General features: G+C 38.6%; 1 protein-coding gene across 5 annotated transcripts in view; it reads right to left on the bottom strand.

Moving 5' to 3' along the window:
- LOC116312213 (protein diaphanous homolog 3) overlaps positions 1-25,171 on the bottom strand; it is a 163,534-nt gene that overhangs the window by 104,767 nt on the left and 33,596 nt on the right. For 3 of the 5 annotated variants that reach the window (XM_039609251.1, XM_039609274.1, XM_039609267.1), the window contains 3 exons: positions 24,211-24,534; positions 22,623-22,737; positions 11,998-12,006 (listed from right to left, as the gene is read on the bottom strand). In XM_039609251.1, coding sequence (XP_039465185.1) covers positions 11,998-12,006; positions 22,623-22,737; positions 24,211-24,534 — 448 coding nt within the window. The remainder of the gene's footprint in view (positions 1-11,997; positions 12,007-22,622; positions 22,738-24,210; positions 24,535-25,171) is intronic. The other 2 variants (XM_031729576.2, XM_039609271.1) reach the window with 1 other exon arrangement.

Genomic DNA, 25,171 nt, shown 5'->3' with positions numbered 1-25,171 from the left:
AAGAATGACTCAATGATAGGCTGCCATGTGAGTAGAGAAGCATGGAGAAAGGGATTATGGGGAAGTTCTCTCATCACACCACTGGGAGAGTGAGGTACGGGGCCCGTAAGCACAAAGTTGCACATTCGGCAAAGATGTTATAGGTGAAGGTAAATCGGCTTTAGGGTCACATGGAGGCAGGTAGGTGGGATTGTGACAGAGCTGTTGGTAGATAGGAAAGCCAATGAGACGACACAGAGATGTATGCTTCCACATGTGCGCACACACACACACACACACACACACATCACATCTCTCTCACACTCACACTCGCACGCACTCTTGAGCCACGATCACAAAGAGGAGTTCATGGTTGGTTTTAATTATTTAAGAGACCAGATTAAGAGAACAAAATGTGCATCCCAGGAGTTTTCGGGGTAATTGTCTGGTGCTGTAATTATCGTGTATGTGGTGAGAGGGTAGGAGAGGAGAGGAAAGTAGAGGAGAAGAGGAGAGGAAAGCAGAGGAGAGGAGGGGAACAGATCAGAGGAGCACACGGGTTAATCCACAGGAAAAGGTATTTCTCCTGTTCCACATGGACTCAGTCTTCTTTCAGGGATTCTGTATCTAATTAAAAAGTGAAGAGGTATGCTGTGAGCTCCCGCATGAAGAGACTGGTATGATGTCCACAAACATGAACACCTACAGTATGGCGCACCACACACAAATACACAAACACGGCCACACACTGAGCAATCCTTGGACTTACGTGGTTCCTCTGCTGGTACACTCTCCTCACAGTCTTCGATGTGAGAGAGAGAGAGAGCAAAACGCAAAAGACACACAAGGGAAGGGAGGGGTGGGGAGGGGCAGTGAAAAATGTGTACCATGTATAGAGGAGAGAGATGAAAATACATTTTTATAAGAATGCTTCCTGTCCACTGCAGCGTGAAACACAAAGAGAAAGGAAACCACAAATACGCTCTAAAATCTGACTTGGAAGAGTGGGTTTAATAGACAAATATTCACTAGATCAAATGAAAAATGATGTATGCTTTACTTTCACAGCTCCCAGCTTCTTTTCCCCAAATCAGGTAGTCTTTAACCACAACTGCTAACATCACATTTGTGTTTCTAGCCTCATCAATAATGGTGGTATAACACCTTTTGGATAGTTGAATGGACAAACGAGTAATGTGAATGTGTGTGTTTGTGCAGCTTTTGTGTGACAGTTAGAAACTCTGTATTGTAGTATGTATGTCCTTTTTGTTATTGATATTGCAGCTCTAAACATGGCTGAAATGTTTCCAAAGAAGACAAGCAAATTTGGATGAAGATGAGAATAAATTTCCACTTTTTTTTTCATTTTACAGAAGCTAAACGTATCTGTGTATTTATCTCCCATTAGAATAATAATTCAATGTTAACTTAACAGTTTACTTCCAACAAAGTTTTAAAGCACACATACAGTCAGAAAGAACACTCAGCCTCTGCCATTTCAAAGGTTTGACATATCAGGACATAACAAAAAAATGGTAGGTAACAACATCACATGACATATGTCAGTGTGTCATTATTCACTGAGGAAAAACTAACTCAAAATGCACCCCATGATTCAGTAGCTTTTAGAACCACCTTTAGTGGCAATAACTTGAAGCAATCACTTTCTGTATGATTTCATCAGTCTGTCACAACCTTGTGGAGGAATTTTGGCTCGCTCTTCTTTATAATGTTTATAATGCTTCAGTTCTTGAGGTTTGTGAGCATTCATTTATGCACAGCTCTCTGAAGGTCCCGCCACAGTATTTCATTCAGGCTGAGGTCTGCACTTTGACTGGGCCTTTACAGCACTTTGATTTCTCTCTTTTTCAGCAGCAAATCTTTTTGTAGGAGTTTTGCTGCTGCGTTTGGTATCATTGTCCTATTGCATGACCCAGTTTCAGCCAAGCTTTAGCTGTCCGACCGACTGCCTCACATTTTACTCGAGAATACTTTGATATACAGAGGAGTTCAGGGTTGTATCAATGACTGCAAGGTGCCCAGGTTCTACGGCTGAAAAACAAGCCCAAATCATCAGCCCTTCACCACTGTGCTTGATAGCTGGTGTGAAGTTTCTGTGCTGAAGCGTTTGCTTTTTGCCAAATATGATGCTGTGTATTATAGCCAAACGTCTCCACTTTGGTCTCATCTGTCCAAATGACATTGTTCCAGAAGTCTTGTGGTTTGTTTAGATCCAACTTTGTAAACTTAAGCCATGCTGCTATGTTCTACTTAGAGAGATAAGGCTAGCTCGCGGGTTAACTGCAGTTTCTATTCATCTGACCTTGTGGTGGAGTCCATCTCTGACAAGATTGGCATCTGTCCTGAATGTTCTCCACATGCAAATGATATTTCTCTACAGCACACTGGATTTCAAATGATTTGGAAATTGACTTATAACCCTTCCTAGATTGTTGGGGAGCATCCGTTGCTTCACTAATATCATTAGTGACACCTTTGCTCTTTGGCATTGAGTAAACACAAACCTGAATGCTCTAGACCAGCCAACTGTCAAAACCTCTGTTTTTATAGAGACATTCACACTTACTGATGATCAGTTAATCTAGTGCATTTGATTAGCAGCACCTGGCTGCTGCTTACCCTTTTAAGGGTAAGTAAGGGTGGACAAACTGATTTTACATTTTGTCTTAATTCTTCTTAAATAAATAATGATAAAATGTACAGCATCATGTTTTGTAATTTAGCAGATAATTTTTTTTTTTAATGTTTAATTCTGAATATTGAGATATAATAAGAGGAAAGCCCTAAATAGCCTCTAGCTTACTACATTAAGATGTTGTATTGATCTATTCGTCATGTAGCTCAACAAAATCTTATTTATTACGAAGTACACAGAGACTCTCAAACACATAATACCAGAGTATTAACAACCTCGTTTCAGCACACACAAACATACTTGGCTATGTCACACAATCTATGAAGAGTCCTCACATAAGGGCTAGAGACATCTCTATTGTATAAGAGATAGTGAGATAGAAAGATAGAAATTACATTACTCCAACACACACACACGCACGCACGCAGCTACCTCAGGTGTTATCAGTTAAATCAGCTAATTAGATTGCCCCCTTCCAGCATCACCCTCTTATCCTCTTTGGCCTTAAAACAGCTCTTCTTCAGGGAAGCCTGCTCATTATACATCAGCCAATTAAAATCTCCTGCAGGAGGGTCAGAGGTCACTGGTTAATCAATCAGAGGGAGTGGCGACAGTTGTAGTTATCAGATTACGCTATCACCCAGGAAGTAGGAAAGATAAGGATGCACTTGTGAGAGCAAACCAGTGGGGAGTCTACATCCCATTACACGTCTAGCGAAAGCAGAACAGGAGCACAGTGTAGGTATGATGCGACTAGACTAAATATTTTAAGACCTAATGATGAGTGGATTAATAAGTGTAAAAAGATGACACATCACAGGAATAAAAAGTTGCACCTGTTCAGAGAGGGAGAGAGATGGAATCAGAGCATGACAGGAAGAGGCAAGTTACAAACCGAGCCATCGACTAAAACCACTGTTAAGATCAGGAGCTGAGATCAGATAACGCAGAAAACGGAAAGCAGGAGTCAATCACAAGACAGCAGAGAGCAGTGCATTAGGAACAGACACCAGCACTGGGAAAATGGCTCTGTTCTGCCACAGCAAACGTCACATAGTGTGAGAAATCTACCATCTAAGAAAGTTAAAGTCTCTTCATGAAGGCTTGTGATAAATGTCAATGTGATGGCGGGACGGTGGACAAAGGAGGAGGACAGATAAGTATGAAAAACAGAACAAAGATGAATGGCCGTCTCAATTTCTTTGCCTCCAGTGTAGGATCCTTAGGGGAAAAGGGATTCTGAATTATTCCAAAAGTAACAATGAACCCACAAGAAAAAAAACAAAAACAAAATAAATGTTATTTTGTGTTTTTGTATAAAAAAAACAAAAACAAAAACAAAAAACCATAAGTGGGTATACAATAAAAAGAAGAAGTTGTTTTATTCTCTGAAGAAAAGCACAGTAATGTTTGGTTGCAGGGTCAGATGAGGATCCAAAGCCAGAATTCTGAAAGAGTTTTGCTCTGCTCACCTTGCTTCTAATAATTCTACTGAGTACTTCTTATCCAATCTCTTGCACAGTTTAAAGGCACTTGACAAAAAAATATGACAATGTGTAACACTGCACACATATGCACACCCATGTGCACCCCTGCGTGCACGCACACACACACGCATCCCCAACCACAGCAGTGCTTCCCACAAGGCAGTACCAGTGAATTGTGCCATCAAAGCACTAAAGGGAGTGGTGGAAGAAATAAAACTGCTGTGAAAGAGCATGACTGACATGACAGGCAGGCCTCAGAGACAAGCAAGTAACACCTTATATCCCCCACCCCACCTCTCTCTCAGACAGACACACACACACACACCCTACTTTCTTCCCTTGCCCCAGCCTTTTACACTCGGATCATCACTTTATCTTATCAGGTCGGATTTCTAATCAGAGAGAAAAAAAAACACCTTACTGGAACTGGCCACATAAACACAGTCACAGGAACACACAAGAAGCCAATGACCAATAAAAAAAAAATGTAAAAAAATTAATTAAAACACACACACACACACACACACACACACACACACACACACAGATACTTAAGCTTAAAATGTTAATGAGTAAAGTAAGAAACTGGAAAACATGCGAGTGCATGTTATTTCATCTTGTGTTTGTCTATGTCGCTTCCTATAAGACTTTGTGTTGATGTGCCTTTATTATTTATGGAATGATATAGAGGCACAATCGCCTCCTCCGAGGAAGCAGATAAGCGTACAGCGAGGGGAAAGTTGAGAGGGCCACAGACTTGAAAGGCTAATTAAATCAGTGTGTTGTTTCCAATAGCCAATCAAGGCAGTCATGCAGGTAAAGTTTAAATCACTGCTATTAAGGGGGTTTCTGTGGCAGGGATAATTCAGGGGGCCTTGAAATTCAATGTGCAAACACCACACACACGCACACACACACACACAAAACTGCCTGAAGCAAAATCCACTGTGAGACATCTGATGCACAGGAGGGGGGCTGTCTGCAGCAAGTGAACAAATCCACCATTCCGACACATCTGTCAACTCTACAGTCAACAGAAGGAAAGGAGAACAGTCAAACCAGCTGCACAGTTTGACTGTTGACTCACTGTATGCTTCGGATCCAGCTATGTCCTGAACTTCAGTCAGCCTGACAGAAAGCACGAGAGACATCAGACACATGTCCAGTAGTTACTTGGACTATGCATACCCTGCCCTCACCTTTCCTTCTCCGCCTCATCGATGCATACACTCCTCCATCCTGAACAGCAAAGTGATGACAGCTCGACTAGTCTGTTTGCACATGGACTGACCTCCCCACCAGAGTTTTGTGAGCACCAGCAAGTGTGAGACAGAGAGGGAGATCAGAGTAATGAAGTGAGGGGCTCTATTTTGAGTGAGCTAATCAAAGCGAACCATCCAGGGCCACCTCTCTCTGTGATCCAGACTAGATGACCCAGGGCCATAATTAGTCTGAGACTTTCATTCTGATAGCAGCAAATTAACAGACTTCATTAGGCTTTTCTCTCCTCCTCTATCCCTGCTATACCAAGATCACTTAAAGTGTCCCTGTATGAGCACCAGCATCTACAACATACTGGCCAATTGCTCTTCACAAAGAAAGGAACACACCCCGCAGAGAGAACGTGCAAGTATACACATTTAGAAATCAAAAGTTACTGACAATACATGAAAAGGTTTATAATTGATTAGAAGCCTCTGTTAATCAGTGTGTACCGGCCTGTGGGGATGAATGTAACAGGATGGTCTATTTCTCAGTGGAGTAGTGCCCTCTAAAGGCCTCATGAAGACCTACCAGTGCCCTCTTAATACATCTGTGTGTGCATGTGCATACACAAGCACACACACACACAAATGAGTATTTTCTGACTGCTCTGTCATATCAGGTATGAAGCATTATTATCTCCATTTCATTTCACTATGACAGCCCCAGTATGATCTGCACAGTTGTTAAGCCCACCCTAACATTTCCCAAGTCATTCAATGGATTGATGACAGCCTAAATCATTCACCTCTGAAGTCATTTGCAATTTTTTCCGTTTTTCTCCCTATGCTGTTGCAAACACGTCTGCGCCCACTACCTTCCCTACTTCCAGCGCTGTATCCTTCTCCTCCCTCCTCCATACACAAACCTACATGTGTGGATGAAAAATCGCAGCAGAAAAATAAAGTCGCGAAAGCAAATATGTTTTTAACGAGCCGGCCCATTACTTTGATGATATGAGAACATAAAAACACAAATTGGGACTAAATTGAAGTGCTGATGCTTGAGAAACAGAGACAGGAAAAAAAAACCACAACTCAACAACAACAATGGAGGAAAAGAACAGAAAATAGAAAAAGATTAAGCACACACACACAAAAAAAAATGCAAAGGGTGGGGATACGCGTTTGTAAAAACGTGACATTTTCAAACATTTCAGGACACTGTCACAGGTCCAGGTAATTGGTGTGTGGGCCCAGCACACACTGTAGCACATTAGACATTTCGTAATCTGACCAGAATATGGCTGCGTGGCGTGTTCAAAATATATATGAAAATAACAGGCTGGACATTTTAAGGGTGTGACAGGGTGGGGGGGGGGGGGGAAGACAGCCATTCGTTCACCATGTGTACGGTGTGTGATCGGACGTTACCTTTCAACAATAATGAAAAGAGCCTTTAATGATTATGCATTTGATGAGATCTCTCATACTGGCACAAATTTTCTACAGCCACACGAAAAGTCATTATAGAGCTAATGGTATTCTTCAAAAATGTCAAAGCAAAACCATAAAGAGAGCGAGAGAGAAGGAGAAAAGAAGCACAATCGAGACAGAGACACACAGGAGAGAAAGTCCATTTGATGAGAACAGGTATATACCAGCAGAGAGCAATGCTGACTGCTCGGCAGCTAGACATGGACATGCTGCTGATATCCTCATATAGTCAGTGTGGTTCAAAACAAGCTATATTTAAAACATTTGATGTGATTTTAGAAGCTAATTCCTGCCCTCAGTGAACAAAGCTGCACTCTGTGCACCTCTGGAGGTAACACAGATGTTTATTTTTATCCAGCTAAGTGAGATTAATATGGTAATTAGGCAACTTAAATTGTGAACTCAAGAATACATAAGCATAAATGAGAATATAATGCCAAGTTCTCAAAAAAATATTTAGGCATATGATTTTCAAAAGGACAACCTACAGTACTGCTTTTATCCCCACCTTCTCTAGTCCTCAACCGTCTCCTAATTCCTGTGATGGTGTCCACCAACCTCCTCAGCTTCTTTTCTTTTATTGTAATTCAAAAGCCTTCCAAGTTCTCCACGCAGCAAACCACAAAAGCTCTCGCTTTTGTTTTAGGAAATACACCCACCTTGCATTTGAGAAACCCATTAACCATCATATACATATGTTAAATGGCTCCAATTTACAGATACTCTGAGGGTTAATGCAGTGAAGGCTGACAGGGGAGAGGCATGGATATGAATGAACACGGCTGTTTAATGTGTCACATCAGCCTGAGTATGACAAGTGATGAAAAGCTGTTAGCGCTGACCGGTCTTTACCGCCATATGGGAGCCTTTTCTTTACTGTATGTGCTGCTTAACCGCCAAACCAAGCATACGAGTTAATTCCCTCCTACATACCAGCCCAATTTCTGCTCCCCAAATATACTTGTGCAGAATGACAGGACCAATGCAAATACACTTCCTTACAGGCCATTATATTCATATGGAAATTAGCTGTCTAATTATCTGTTATAGCATGCCAGCAGTAGGAAAAGAGACTGTCTTTCCTCAACTTTCTCTTTAACAGGCTACATTGATCTAGTGAGCCTGAGACTGACTCAAACCAAAGCCTTTACACTACGGTAAATAACATTTTAAAAAAGGACAGGCGTGAAGCATCTTGTCCACGCATAGCCATGCTATGACTTCTAATGATTTATTCACTAAGTATTCATGCATCTTCATGCCAAAACATATCCCAAGCTGCGTATGTTTACAAGCTTAATCTATGATTCCTAATAATTATCTGTTTTGCCAGACATTCACTATTCATACTGTACAGTATTCTTAAAAAAAGGAGGAGGGGGAAAAAAAAAACTTAGTAAGGCAACAACAAATACAGCATCACTACTGGTAATCAGATTAAACCAAATTTAATACAATGTTTGCACTGATCAAATTAACACAACATCTCCACGCAAGCATTATATGGATTTATTGAATAACTTTTTCAGTATATTTAAAACAATCAAAGAACCACTTTTCAAAGCTAATGTGTAAATTACCACACAGTCTATGTGCTGTGACGGATTTGAATGATTCCTTAAATACATCTCTTCCAAAGGTATAGTAGTACACAGCTTTATTAACAAAAACATGCTAATACTGCAGCATGTCATCTGTGGTGTTGTTTTCTCCCAACTCTTCTGTAATAACTACATTTTAATGTTTAAGCATTTTGTTGCATAACACAGAACAGCCCACGGCCATTTTGAACCTTTTTTTTTTTTAGCAGCGGATGCGAGCTGAATCCTGTATTGGTCAGGCTCCAACAGTAAATAAAAAAATAATAATAATAAAAAAAAAGCTATTAACTTCCTTATGTTTCTCAATTTTTAGCACTTTCTTTCCCCAACACCCTTTCCATTTCTCTTTCTTTTTGTCTACCGTCTTGCAGCATTTCAGTAGAGGTAGGTTATTAGTGGATGCTTGTATTCCAGGAAGAAATGGCAAACTGATTTTGTGATCTTTGAGGGTTTTGTCTAATTGGATGTTATTTATTAGTTGAAAAGAAGGCTCAGGAAAGGGCAGCTCTCTTCATGTTGTTGCTCATTTTTTTTCCAAGCACTATAGCGACGAAACTGTCTCTCTGCCCTCTCCTTGATAAAAAGAAATAGAAAGAAAACATGCTGCAGACGTCAATTAAGATGCTACTCTTTAGACCACGAACTGCAATTATGTATATTCATATAACATGCCAGTCTGACAACTTCACATATGGGGGAAAAACAGGAAAAAAAATTTTGTTTTTCCCCCCATATGTGAACATGGTAACAATAAAAATGTTATCTTCAAAATCTCAAAGGGAATTTTAAAATTCTGTATCAAGATGTAATTACAGAATATACTAGAATTAGAATGACACGTATGTGGACGATTACAATGTTTGTCCTTTATACCATCACAGTGACTTTTAAATCAAACAATCAAGTGTTCAAAGTGCAGACTGTGACTGCAATAACTGCCGAAGCCTGGAACCCATGGACATCACCTAATGCCATGTTTCCTCCCTTGAGATGTTTCCTCCCGGGCATTTAATGCAGCCACCTCCAGGTGCTGCTTGTTTGTGGGTCTCTGCCTTCAGTTTTGTCTTCACTAACTGAAAAGCATGCTCTGCTGAGTTGAGATCAGGCGACTGGCTCAGGCAATGAGGATCTTTCTCATTTCTTTGCCTTGAGAAACTCTTGGGTTGTTTTTGCATTAGCCTTTAGCTCATTATCATTTGCAATGTGAAACACTGTCCAATCAGTTTTGGAGCATCTGCAGCAATCCAAGCATTAGTATAGCGCTGTAATACACTTCAGAACTTATCCTGTTATTTCTATCAGCAATCACATCATCAATAAACACTAGTGGTCCGGCTTCACCGGCAGTCACGCATGCTCATGCCAAACTATGCTTCCACCATGTTTTTGGTTTTTTTTTTAAAGATGTTTCTGGCAACGTCTGATCTGGCGTTCTTGTTCTTGAGTATAACCCATGGTTTGAACAAACTCACCATATCTAATTATGACCACTCCTGAAGATTTTCCTTTTTCATTTTGTTCATTTTGTTTTTTCAGCCAAGCAACAGCCTCCTTCACTTGCACCAGCATCTCTTTAATGAACAACTAACAAGTGCAACTTAACACTCCAGAACTTTTATCAGTTTAATTTGTCGTTAAGTACCAAGGGAGCAGACCTCACCTGACCATGAAACTGTTTATAAAGCAGTTGTACAATTCCTTTTGAGCACACTCAAACACTCAAAAGTGTTTAGAATTCCTTAACTCCTTCAATTAAAGCACAAAGTCTGCACTTTCAGCTTTAATTACATCATGGCTGTGTGGGAGAAAACGCCCCCCAAAAAACACTGGTGGTGAACAGTGGGATATTAAAAAAAATGCCCAACAAATGTCCAACAAATTATGGACCTAACAACATGGCTGATCCACCCATATAGGCTTAGCTTTTATTATTAATATATTCCTTTATTGAAATAAAATATTGGTGAATATTTTGCTAACATATATTAGTTTTTCCTAAGCCTGGCTTAGTTTATAATGTAAATAAAAAAGCACCACTAATTTAGTCATTCCCAGTTTACTTCTCAAAGAAATAATCGTTCATTTTATGATGTAAAACAAACACTTAACCAAATCCAACTGAATACCAAAAAGGCAGCTCTCTACAGGTTTGTTTTAACTGGTGCCCATTATGTTTAAAAAATTACCCTCACTGCTGGCTGATCCAGAAGCTACAACAACAAACAGATGAGACATGAGTAGTACAGTAAAAAGAGGACATGTTCCTCATAGTACTTAATTCCCCACCTGCCAGCGACTGGAATATGTTCTGTGATTTTCACCTTGTCTTCTCACCAACACCCAAAGGAAAGCCATGTTATACATGTTTTATCTCTATCTATTGACACTGATAGTCTCAAAGAGCTTCTCCAGAGGCTACCCGTGAAATCACAGAAATTGCCAACACTTCTGAGAGCTGTCAGCTCCTTCTCTGCTTGTCCACTCAGTACATTTGCTTGTTTGTTTCTCCGCTTTTTCTTCTTGTCTGTCCAAGTAAGTAAAAGGCACAGTACAAAGAAGTCTTTTTTACTCCAAGTTCATCAAATGTTAAAAACATAAATAAATCTTAGTCCTTTGATATTACAACTATTTATGTCAATACAACCACCCCAAAGGGGAATGCACTGCGCAAGCATTCGATATATCAAAAATTGCAGGGAGATTTGAAGTTATAGTGTTTGCTTATAAAACTAAATCATCTACTTTTCTAAACTATTTCTCTCTTTACCGCTGATGGCAAGTTAAAACTAAATTCACTGTAAAATTCAAAGACTCCATTTAGACTGACGCAATTTCTAAAATTACACAAGTTCCTTGGATAATAATTCACCTATCAATCACAGAGTTAAAACACTGGCTAGAGGGCTACACTCTTGAAGGATGATGTTACAACTTAGTTTTACAAGGTCGCATAATAAATCCAAGTCTGTGGTTGCTTTGGCAACACATGTAACACGGTCCACGGACAGAGTTTTATAGGCGTTAGCTTTTTAGAAGAGGTTCTTCATGTTAAACCAACAGGCTAACAAGTATTTTGAGCAACACAAAATACTTCAGATTAGCTACTACCTACCTGCAAAGATACAGCTTTAACACTCGTGAGTACGAAGAGTAAAAATTCGAACAAACTAGTCTTCAAATCTTCATCTTAATAATGATTAACTGCCTTTACTTTAGTAAAATGTATAAGACAATCCTAACTTCATATGTTTGTCAGATTTAATTAGATATAAAACCTTTTAAATTTCAGTAGCTTTTATTAAAAAAAATAAAATAGAAAACATTTAGGGGAGAAATACTGCTTAGAAAGGTCAGGTCACCGTCATGCACCTTTATACAATTATACAGGTGCAAGTAGTAATGGGGGTTATGCTTCTTTAACAGATAAATTGAAATCCCTCAGTGCATGACTAACTTGCAGGTTACAATTTCACAAACTCTCACAGTAACATATCTGAAATTAGTTTGGGACCAACTAAAACTGATGCTGCAAGATAAGAAAAGCAAGTAATATTAAAAAAAAAAAATCTACTAACCTTTTGTTTCTGTTGTAGAGCAAACATGAAGGCAGATCATGCAGCCAAGCAGAAGTTGCAAAAGAAAACAAAAGAGAAAAAAAGAAAAGAGAAAGTAAAGAAGCAGAGACAAAGCAAACGGAAAAAAGAAGAAGACAGTGTTATTTGAAGTAAGCATTACTTTAGACTTTTTGATGTCAGTGAAGAAATAACAAAGCACTACATTGAATGAAAAGTGATGCTAGAGACCATAGAAAGAGTTCGTGTACTATATGCACTGCCAAAAAATATGTATAATAATTGTTATGACAGTTTAGGTTCAATTTTGATTTCTTTCCAATAAAATCAAACAAAAAGCAGAAGCATCACACAATTTTGAGAGCTCTCCGTTCATGGAAATAGACGTAATGCTCTAACATTCAATACTTATTTGAAGCAACAATGACACTGATGGCTGATGATGACTGTGTCATAATCACATCAGACATTACAGGTCAGAGGCTTGTTTCTCTCATTTGAATAGATCACATTACACAGATTGATTGCTCTCATCGCATGCATCAGCATATTGTTTGCCAGATTTTAAACCTGCATAACTGTTTTGGCCACATTCACAGCAGCGACTGGAGCAAAAGTGCAAATTTCACATCTAATGTCTAGATAAGAATCTGAAATGTTCCAGTTAAACATTCTGCAGCGTATTTTCCGTTGTGCTTGTGTTTGCACAAAACATGTAAAACAATATTCTCATCTACTTCCAATCTTTTGACATGGATGTGCAATTTTGTCACATTATTCCGCCCAAGTTCACAAGGATTTTTCGGCAAAAGCAGTTCCACAAAACAAAAACAAAAACTGTGGTTACATATGTGTGCAGTTATGAAAATAAATGCACTATTTTCCAGTTCTTTTGATGTTATTCATTACACAGGTCACCACACAATCTGTGACAATGACTTACAACAGAGCTAAAGCCTACACCACTTTTAATTCTCTGTCTTCTGAAGTTTGTTGGTGAAGCTTAAGACCTCCATTCTTCCCTTATGGCTTCTTACTTCAGCAACTGATACAGTAACCACAAAGACAGCAATTATGGCCGTCAGTTGTCAAGGGAGCAGATTAAACCTTTGAGTTCAGAAGCTGACATTGTAACAACAATAACTTTGTTTAATTTACTATTTGTGATTATTCAACATAATAAGATAAGTCTCAGTTATAGATATAATAATTAACTTTGGCTAACACCATAATAAATAGCAAATGCTATTAAAAATCAAACAGGAAATAAAGGAAGCGAGAGATATAATAAAGGTCATCACCGAGACTCAAATTGTGGATGCTGCTGTTCATGGTTACTATCTTAACCTCAAAAATGAGAGGATAAATTTGAGCGAACTACAGAGTTGAGAGTCATGGCTTTTGTACACCTGATTTGATTTTGTTTTAAATACATTTTAAAAGCTAGGCCTAAACCATAGTAAAGGTAACTCATATTTTCAGCTTGCAAATACAGTCTGTGATGATTAAGTTGACTGTGTATCATTTATCATGGTTGAGTTATCCTTACCCGTTAAAATCATGAAAACATTCATTCAGTCTTTGGGGCTCTCAAATGACAAGACAGCTGACCCGTGTAAGCACACTGATTCAGGTGCTTGTCTTACACTGTAAAAGTAGACGAGGAATATTAACAATAACAAACAAGAATCATTTTTTTATGTTTTTTTTAAAGACTTGTTCCAGACATTGCTGTAATTTGCCCAAGACTGATAAGAAAATTTAGCAAACAACAACAGTTTTACACTAAACAGCTATTTATGTTAAAGTTTACAATTCCTATTATCTATGTTTATGGGAAAATTGTCCCACAGATAATGTGAGATTTAATCTATATGAAATAAACTAATATAACCTTTTAGCTATATGCAATGGGAAAATGATAACATCTTAGGAAGAATGTGGGGAGAAATGGGAGTCCGTGCCTGGAGTTGTAATGGCATGAACTGACCAGGGACTAACAGGAATAGCAGATAAAACATTGGGAAGATTAAGAAAGAAAAAAGAAACCTCCAGACATGGTTCTGCGTGTTTGCACGGACAGAGGGGCGGGCTTGGATGAGGTTAATTATTTAATAGCCAGTAAATGTTATCGTAAACATATATATTAGGGATAATTGAGTAACCATAAGCAGCGGTAAATCTTATTAAAGTCAACATCTATTGCCTTGGTAAGTGGTTTTAAAAGACTGTCTCAAAGGTCCTCAAACAATTACTGTATGGGTGGCTTTATTAGACCTACTGCTTTTCTACTGGGAACTGTCACTCTTCAAATAAATGCATTTTTGCAAACTGCTTGCTCCTAAGTGGTTCACCTTAAAAGGTTAGCATGAGACATAGTGAGATTTCTGACATCCCATGCAATGCACAGAGCTACACTCAGCATCACCTATTTCTGATGCTTTGAAAAGTTGATCTTAAGTTGGGGGTTTTTTTGTTGTTTTTTTTATTGTGAACGCAAGCAGTGGGGGAATGGTCTAAACGGAGCTTACAAGAAAAGCTGTGTACTTGCATGTACTACCACTGGCTGAACTGCAGTTGTGCTGTAAGAGAAAGAAAGTGGGGGAGAAGTAGAAAATTATAATTAATTAATTATAAGTATAGCCGAGCTGAAGTTGACTTCCCTGTCCAAAGTAATGTTTACGCTTTACAAATTAGGTTTTGTTTAGACAGGTATGTTAAAACAGGACAATAACTTTTTTATACTTGTGTTTGAGGTTTGACTTGCTGCAGTGTTGAACCTCATCCTACCAACCAGGGTCTGCACAGACCTCAGAGGTATAGTTGTTGTCATATCTGACAGGGTATTTTAATGCAGGTAGGGTAGTTAATGATTGTTTGCCATGGATCGTGGACTGAAGTATCAGAGTAGCAACACGAATAAGGTTAATCTGTCATTTTAAAGGAGAAAGACCCCATAACTATATTCATCATCTGCACTGGGAACATCCCAAACTGGAAGCTATCATACCATTGGTGACCTCGTCTATGCTGGGTCTACCTGAGACCCCTGGGTCATGGTCACACATAAAATGGAGAACCACTTCTGCTACACTTCAAGCCCCAATGCAAACAGCAATGACCATCCTGGGAGTGAGGAACCTGCGGTGGTGACTATCCAACTCTTGGCTGAAAAATCTGCTTGCCCAAGGTGTTACCTCTGTTCCTGAACCACAGGCAGGAAGGTAGGAGCTGCTAGCTCCTCCGGTCACATAACACCATTCCATGAGTACAGCATGTGGCAAACTGCATCTACTGTATAGCTACATTTCGTGTGCATTTAGCTGGAGCTGCTTTTAGTCATTTCCTGTCCCTATGCAATGATAGTAAGAGCTTGGTTCACATTGCCAAGAATAATTCTCAATGGGTGCTGGTCTCCACCAAAGCTTTGTCAAATATTCTGTTCATAATATTTACAGAATTTATATGTGCAGTCAAGGTGTGGAGGAAGTCTCTGATTTTTGCAGATGATATGGTTCTGTTGGCTTCATCGGGCGCTGACCTCCAGTTTGCACTGGTGCAGTTTGCAGCTGATTAAGACGCTTCAGGAATGAGAATTAGAATCTCTCTACTATAATGCAGACACTACACCGGTCTGTTGTAGTGAAACAAAACCTAAGCGTAAAAGTGAAGCTGTCTAACTACAGATCAATTTATTTTCCTACCCTCACGTGACAACGCAAATAATGTTAAATTAAAATTACCAAAAACTACCAGAGATAAAGGATTTTAGATAAGTTTTTAAGCAATAACAAAAATATGTTTTTGTTTGATGAATGATTAATGTAATCCAATCATTTGCTTTAATAATGAGACAAAAAAATTGCTATTCCAATTTCTTCTCATAGTAAATTATTCATCCATGTATGTTAAATGTGTTAATGTGACTACTGAAGAAAAAAAAAAAATCACAATCGCATTGCTGGAATATAAATAGGTACAGGAAGTACCTCATCAAAAAAACAAAACAAAAACAAAGAGTGATGGCTTTTTCATTTTCAGCAGTTACTACAGATTTTTATGTCAGAAAAAACACGCTTGCTGAGACAGATGCTCATAGACTATGGTTTGCATCCCATCTAGGGATGGGTATCGTTTAGGTTTTATCCGATACCGGTGCCAAACCGGTACTTTTGAAACGGTGCCGGTGCTTAAACGGTGCTCAAACCGGTGCTTAAAGAATGGAGAACACAAAATTGGTCCAAAAACCTCTCATTCAGCTTTTTTTTGTAAAAAGATAACAATGTTAGCCTTTTCTGCAGCTATTGGGCATATATGGTATCACTCTTGGCTGGAAGCAGTGCTTAAACAATGGAAAAAACACAAACTTTGTCCAAAAACCTCTCATGTTTAACTGTTTTCCACTTTTTCTTTGGGCTACCTTTTTGGCCAGGGTGAAGGGAGTATCTGCCATCAAACAAGAAGACAGCTGCATGTAACTACGACGGTGTTTGCTAGTTCACCTTACATGCATTAATGTAATAATGTGGTTAGCCTACTCAACGTTACACACGAACAACATGAAGCTACTCACGCAGAGAAGAACGGCTGCTGCTGACATCATCATCCGTCATCATTTCTGCTACGCTGACAGGGCTAGGGGCCAGGACTCTCTATTGGGGGGATGTTGCTAACTCCGGGTCCGCTAACAGGCACCACACCCGCAGTAGATGTGCAGTGTGAGGTCTCGCAGCAAGCTATCAAACACGGCTTATTTCTCGGCTTTAAAAAAACCGCTATGCGTCGCCAGGTGTTTCATCAGATTTGAGGTGTTACCTCCTTTGACAGTATCACAATATCACCTTAAAGCACTTGTTGCAGGCTGCTGAGTTTGCATCTTTTGCTGTGAAGTACAGCCAGACTTTTGATCGCTTCGCCTTGGGCATTTTTAATCTGTAGCTCTGCTCTAAAAGAACGTACGTACCTGGCCCCGCCTACTATCCTCGGAAACGTAAAATGATTGGCTAGAATTGGCTCAGGGGAAAAAAAAGCACCGAAATAAAGCACCGAAATGTGCGCTGCTTTTCGGTCTGGTTACTACCGTTTGGCATTAGATTAAATTTAGTAGAATGGTACTGAACTCCTATACCACATTTTTTCTTACAGGACTTGTACACAGTACATGTTGTAGATATGTCTCTACTAAAAACAACCCAATTCTCGAACAAAAGTGAACGTAAAGTACTGTATTTTTCGGACTATAAGGCGCACTTAAAACCCTTTAATGTTCTCAGAAATCGACAGTGCACCTTATAATCCGGTGCGCCTTATGTATGAATTCTGGTTGTGCTTACTGACCTCAAACCAATTTTATGTGATACACGGCGCTCAAAAATCTGTCAAAAAATGTTTTAGTACGACTTTGGTAAGCTACAAAGCCACACCACTTGATGGATTGTCGAAGCATTACGGCTACGGCTTTAACAGAGTCAGAAGTTAGTAGGAAGTTAGCTCGCTAGTTTCCACCTAAACATGATATACCATGTTCTGTCTGAGAGATTTCTGAAAAAATTTAAACGTACAGCTCTGCTATCACTTCCAACATAAATGAAAACAGAAAAATAAACAGCAGTGACTTTTGTAGGGTTACTGAAGTTGGGCTAGCTGGTATATAATGATATGCTGTGTGATCACTAGCAACACAGCTATGTTAGCATATCATAAACACAGTGAAGCTAGAGGATGAACGCTAACTTTTTTCCACTCAATAAAAGTTAACATGAGGGTTCCCGATGGTTAGGGACAAATGCAATTGCATGGCAGGATGCTGTAAACGGACCAAACTTCATTCAGGAGAACAACTGAGATAATCCATCCACAATACGAAGTTAGTCATTAACATACTGCAACAACATGGGAATAGAGCAGCTGTGAGAGAATTCAACATTAATGAATCAATGGTAGTGGAGGAAGCAAGAAGAATGAGTTGAGTAAAGTTTGACTTATCTGACTGTTTTGTTTCGCTTAATGCTCCTTATGGTCCAAAAAAATAGGTTCAATGATACGGTGCTGCCACAAATTCAACTTGGTAATTTTGTGTATAATATGACAAACAGATTTAAAAGTATACTAAAATGCCCAATTAAAAACTGTTTTGAATTGTAGTTTGAAACCAACATGTAGGTATTTTCTCATGTTAATTTAATTATGTCCAGTTCTACTTAGCCCCCTCTGTAATTAAATCCTAGAAGGTGGTAATGATTTTACTAGTGACAGCTCTGGGCTTGTCCGAATTGTTTGGTTCTCCTCAGTTTGCATTTGTCAAAATTACATAGATGGCTCTAACTGGAAAACAGCCTCTAAAAAATCAAAAGCAAAAATAAGCACTTGGTTGACAAAACATGAAATTTAAGGACTAATGTAGAGGAAAGTCTTCCAACCGGCGATTACAATCTCCCTCCCTCATTTGCAAGTTAGTGCAAATGTCCACTGCTATAGCATCATAAAACCTTACGGATTTAAAAAAATATATAAAAATACCTCAAGCTCAACAGGATTATTTTTCTGATGTTCTGAAAAGCACTTTACAGACAAAAATCAATGTATCTGCACTACTCTTTGCAAGTCCACTAATAAAGTGTTACTTTGGCTGAGTCAATAAAAAGAAAACAGATCTTGACAAGCTTAGTCACTAACTAGTGACACTATAATCAAGTAAAGGCCAACCATCCAAATAGAAAACTATAGCTAGGATGAATGTAATGTTAATGTTATGAAAGTTAAAATATGAACTAAGACAATGAAAAAAACCTTCTACCTTGGGGGAAGACCTAGACGAATACAGCCTTCCAAATGCTTTCAAGATAAATCAACATCTACAAGAAAGCACAAGAGTTATTAATTTATTACATTCTTAGAACCCGTCTACCATGCACACCAGGCTGTCTCCTGTGCTTAATTCTGCTTTATGATCACTGCATTACACTACAGGCATAACCTTACAAACATTAAAGTAACATGTTGCCTCAGTTGTGTTCCTCGCTGGAATTTTTTCATTAATTTTTATTGATTAAGTCAGCATATTTGCATCATTTCTCTAAGAAAATAAAGAGCATATATGCATTTGTCTGTTTCTTGCTTTTCATGCCAACTGTTCACCTGTTCATAAACACAGAGAGCACACAAAAAGCAGTCACAGATAGTTATATTTCGTCCATCTATCATCTTTCATCATTCAAAACAAGGCAAGCAATTGATACCCTCTTAAACAACCAGATTTGCAAAATATTTTTCCCAAATAAGCCTTTTGTAGCTACAGTCACACAGTAAGCTATGTCTGTATATGTGTTCATCAGTATGTGTGTGTGAGCTTTGGGTCCTTCCAATTTTTTTTTCTCCTGTAAACGGCAGCAGACACATACACAGGGCAAACCACACAAAAACAGCAGTAAATGGTGGCCTAAATGTAGTTAAAAGGGCTCTTCCAGGCTAGTACAGTGCTGGAGATGCAGTAGTCCCTTCCTTGTTGTGCGTTGCCTATTTATTTTAGGTTAATACAAATTATACAGACTAGCACTCGCCATCCTGCTTCTTCCTATCTGGCTTCTGGTGCAATTCTTTTAGATCTCTACATCTTCTCCCACCTACAATTATTTTCCCTATTTCCACTATGAGCCTTTTACGAGTAATGGCATCATCAGGCAGGAGAGATACTGCGTGCTGCTGTTTTGTGAGCTACCCTCAGAAAGTGAAAAGTTTGGGGGTAAATTCTCATGTAATATAATATCAGTCTAGATACTGTCACACAACTAGCTTCCATTACAAAGTTTTTCTGAACTGCAGTAGCTAAATTTTTGAAATCAGAATCAGCTTAATTTTGTTAGAACACCCAATTCCCCCTGCAATTAATGAATGATTCTGGTAACATCTCATGCCATTTGCAATCAGCCTGTTGTGCACAAACATTTTAAACAGACACAGCACTAGTCTCTATCAAAAGTTTACAGCTAATGAGGACACACTTGAGAGAAGAGCACAGACATTATTCAGTGATTTTTTTAAACTGTTTCTTGCAAAATGATCACTCAAAAGACACCCATATATTGAAGCAACTGTGAATATAATACCTCATTATTCAAGATGCATGTTTTTCTTCTCCGAATGTAGTTATATATAGTTTGTGTTTTCTTAAAACTTTAAATGATTTTATACATTACTATAAAAACATATATAAATTACTATCTATCTATATCTATATATCCATATATCTATATCTATACATCTATATCTATATATCTATATATACACACATATATACATACATACACACATACGACATTCATTTTTTTAATTTATTGTTTATTTTGTAGTTTATACTTGATTAACCAGAGAACGTCTGCTGAAAATACAGCTGTGATGGTCTTTTTCCCAGATTTTGTGTGGGTGACAGGAATTGTCTTAGGAAACTACTAAGAGGAATAAACATCACCAAAAAAAAAAAAAAAAGGAAGTTTCAAGAAATATGAATCCATATTTAATGAGGCAAACTGAGTGAATACTGTTTCACATTGTGTCCAGTTTAATGTTTAATGCTGATCCAGATGCTGCTGCTCTTAAGTGAGATGAAACATGATGCTACACGGCTGTGTTAATAAGAAAACAAACCCACAAGCACGTACACACGCAAGTTCACTTGATGACCCGCGCTAGTGGTAGCAGCTGGGTCCGATTGCACAACCTACCAGTCATCCTGCTCCTACAACCTCCACTGGGACTGGAAAAAACCGTGAGGAGAACAACCTTTCAAATGATGTGAAAGACAAATGTTTCTTTCTCACCAAATCTAAAATGCATTACCCGTTAACAGTAACAAACCAAGCAGTTGGAACGGCACAGAGCTGAACTGCTTTTGCGTGCCTGCCCATAAGATGAGGCATGTATTTTCATGAAAGCTGGAAAATAAAATTCTGTGAAAATGTGCAGACGCTAGGTCATTAACCTAACAGGAAAGTACAATGTCTTCAGGTGAACATCCTTCCTTTGCCATCCCCAAAGAACACCTGTTTGACTGTCTGTCTACCTGTTTGCCCTTTAGATCTGCCTCCATTATTCAACACTTTGACTATAGGGAGCTAGGGTTGCATTGGTGTGTAAGGGAGGGAGAAGGGGGCACTGTGCCTTGAGAGGAACGCCATAGAGTTGTGACAGGTAGATAACACCTGGATGAATAATTCAAATTGGCGTAAGCTAGCTGAAGCAGTGACAAGACAAGAAAGAAAACACAAGACGTGAATAAATCATCAGTGAAGGGACTAATAAACGAAACACCGGGGAGGGATAACATCTCTTGCTACCTCCTACTCAAGCTTTAATCATTCCAACAACCTTGTACATGAATATTCCAGATATAACCAGTTACACTAATGTCTTAGGCAGTAAGAGTACGGTGTTTTATTATGCAATATCACCACTAAAATAGTCACCAAAATACAAAACAGTCTGATTCCACAAGGAGTGCTAGTACTGAAACTACTACTTTAAAAAAAGAAAAGAAAAAAAAAAGACACTGCACAAGCAGTCTATTTAAATAGAGGAAAGAATCATTTATATAAAACCAGTAATACTGTGATAATAATATTATTTTGATCCACATATTTCCCCAGCACATTAAAGTACTTTCTCAGGGATAGGACTGGCTAAACAAACAATACACACTCTTGGTATGACAAGTCATATGTATGGAGTATGTGACTGTTTGAGGAGTCAGTGGCTTGAAGCTACCATTTATGGGAATTTGCCTAAGTCAGAATCCAGTTTTCATGTGTTGACACTGGTGCTTCAGTTGGTCTAAATCTCAATGGAAGCAATTTTGCAATGAAGGACATAAAACAACAAATAATGTCCCAAGACTTTACTCAACTTCCAGGCAAGAGATTGAAGCAACTAACAACAGAGATCCCTGATAAGACCTGGTAGTAAATACATTAGAGGGTTACCTAGGCAACGAGAGTCTAAGAAAGCCCGCCAGTGACCATGAATGGCTTCCAATGTGGCCGAAGCTTCAGATAGTGGGCTCCACCTGGTGCAAAAAGCTGTTCATGACCAGGCTGAGGTCAGACTATAGTCAGCCCTCTATTTTCTTTTTATTTTATATTTACGAATTATTAATTAATTGTTGTTGTTTAACAATAGATATTTTCTGTTTCATTTCAGCTAAATTATACGCTATTTTAAAAAAAAAAAAAGACCATTTCTTTTAAGGTTCAATGATTGCACGATGCTTATAAACCCAGAGTAATACTGCTGAAGTATCTTAATTAAGACAATCTTAATTATTACTTTTACCATCCAGCTGAGACAAGAAGCCGGAAGAAAAAGTGAAGTAGAAAGTTTAAAGCAGTGCTGAACACAAACTAATGTACACAACTGTCTATACAGGAATAGACGAGTGTGGAAAATTTCTGAAAAAGTCAAAGAAAACAAAGAAATATTATGTAATAATAAGTTAAATAATGTATTACACACAAATGCTTAACTGTGTGAAAACATCTGTTTATGAAGGATAACCAAGCCTTCTCAGAATACAATGCACCACCTTGACAGATGGAAATTAAATAAATAAGTGCATTAAAAAGCAGATGGAGTCTTACCTGTTCTCTGTGATCCAAAAGTAAGAGCAACTCTGTTGAGCAGATCTGGCTTTGCATACTGGTCCTCATCAACCCGCACCCAAAAACAGCCCTCTGACATTTCTTGGGGACGAATCTTAAAATACACAGCCATAATTTAACATCTTTAGTTAACCAATTAAGACTTGACAGAGAAATATAAAGATCACTTAATTATTTATTAGTCACATTAAAGCCTCGAGATATAGTTTCCCATGAAGAGTGACACAAAATGTTGAGAATATAAATAAATAACAATAAGCACGCCACCAGGTATTTGGCATTTCTTTCCAGATTAATATAAAGTACAGTATTCTCATTACTCAATGAAATAGTTTTCCTCCTTGGAACAATAACAAAGTCAGCAGAACCTACAATACAGACTAAAATAAGGAAAGTCAGAGAAGCAGGTAGATAAATAGATAAAAGTAGGTAAAACCTGAAGCTTAATTTTAAAAATATGTTGAGCAGTCTTTAAATTTAGGAATATTTTCAAAGTGAATACTTCCTTTAATCACCAAATGCTGGCAGCACTGCTGACGTCTTGAAGAATCAACTATCTTTCACTGCATATTTTTCTAGTTATATTAAACTGATCTCGTTGTCACTGTCAGCACCCGGCTTTGAAAGGAAATTAGAGCCAAGTTACAAACATTGTTGGGTGACTCAATATGCCTGGACCTTACTAAAACACTTGTGAATATTAGATTAAGCAGTGTCCAGTGAAAAGCAACACTAACGAAAAGCTGACTTCCTCCTGTATCTACTACATGTGTAAACTGCCAGCTGTATTTTTGTATGTCCACCAAAGCCAAACCCTTCAAGTTCTTGTTATATGAACTTGTTATATGAAAGAAATGAAGAATGGTCAAATTAACACCATGAAACTCTGGTGCAGATGTGGATCACCTTGTTTAAAATTGCAAGACAGGGCACTGACCTCAGCAAAGATACCCTTATTAAGCGCCACTCTATTAGGAAAGTGATAAATGAGTGTCACTGCATTAGGACTGCTGCTTGTTGGCAACAGTTGGAAGTTAAACTCTTATTAATGAGAAAGTTTTACAACAGCTTTGTCCCAAACACAGCCATATGCAAGGGTCTTCCACAGCTGCAGGACAGGTTCTCCACATGTCCTACATGAATGTTCTCTGTAAATTTCAAACATCTGGTTTAATTTGCTAAACATCTGTACTGTTATAAATCTGACATTAAATTATTAATCAAACCACAAACTAACATCGCTGGTGGAGTGAACCAATATTGCTTTGTGGATAACAACATCTGTATTAGTACCACAGAGGCTGCTCTGACAATAGCATCTGATCATCTGTTATTTTCAGTTATTTCTGGCTTGGCACAAAGTGAGAAAGTTGTTGTTTAATTCTCAGAAAAACACCTGTACTTAGCAGGAGCTGCCAATAAACATCAGGAACAAAGTAGAGAGTCTCTACGTGGCCTAAATTTTAGTTTCTTCTTTCAAAGTTTATGAAATACTTTATTTTTTATAATGTAACATACACTACGGTGCATTGTACCAACTGTAGTATGTTACCTCTGTGAGTCTTACCTTGGACCAGTTCAGGCGCTTCATGGAGGTTTCAGGCTTGAATTCTTTCTTTGGCCTGAGGCCATAAGGCAGAGTGTGGTGGGTAGGGGAACCTAGACCACCCCCAAATCCAAGAGGGGGTGGTGGGGGAGCACCAAATGGAGGAGGCATTCCAGGTGGTGGAGGTGGTGCAGGACAACCAGGTAACGGAGGCGGAGGGGGAGGTGGTGGTGGGACTGGCCCAAGAGATGCTGGAGCAGGAGATGGAACCCCAGATGGGATTGTTGAAGAAGATAATGCCTGTCCAGCATTGGCAGAGGCCGGCCCCACAGGTACAGCTCCAAACTGAAAATTCAAGCAAAAGAAAATTCAGCTATAGAAGTAGAAATAAACACACACACATGCACGCACACACGGACGCACACATGCACGCACACGCACAGAGCTCAAGCAGTTTTCGAATTGAACAGTAGACTGTAGCCTAGAATTAAAAAATTATATTTGAAATACAACATCATCAATTAAATTTTCAAAACAGGAGCACAATGCTAAGCTACCTTGAAGCAAGGTAATGAACAAGGCTGATGATACGACATCTCAATCAGCCATTCCCAGAGCTTATAGTTTAGGGCTCCATGCTATTGCACTTAGCTTCCAACTTGAAATGTGTTTTCTGCAGAATGAAAGCCTTCGTATTTTTTTATTTTTTTAAATATCACGTGGCAGTGAATTCACATGTCAAAGAAAACAAAGAAAAACGACTTATTGGAGAGACCAAAAGCAAAACAAAATATATTTATACACCATGTTCTGTTTTCTTTCCTGTCTAATACCTCTATGGTATGGATACCAGAGCTGTACTCTTTTAACCATCCAGTAAAGGCCAAATGCTCATAAAGGGTCCAAATTCTGTTAAGATCATACACACAATGATTTGTTTTTTCAAAAATAAAATAATGAAATGCTATAACTGGCCCTACAA

This window comes from Oreochromis aureus, linkage group 1, assembly GCF_013358895.1.
Source record: "Oreochromis aureus strain Israel breed Guangdong linkage group 1, ZZ_aureus, whole genome shotgun sequence".
Taxonomy (NCBI): domain Eukaryota; kingdom Metazoa; phylum Chordata; class Actinopteri; order Cichliformes; family Cichlidae; genus Oreochromis; species Oreochromis aureus.
The sequence above is the reverse complement of the archived record's forward strand: the minus strand, read 5'-3'. Positions and strand labels throughout refer to the sequence as shown.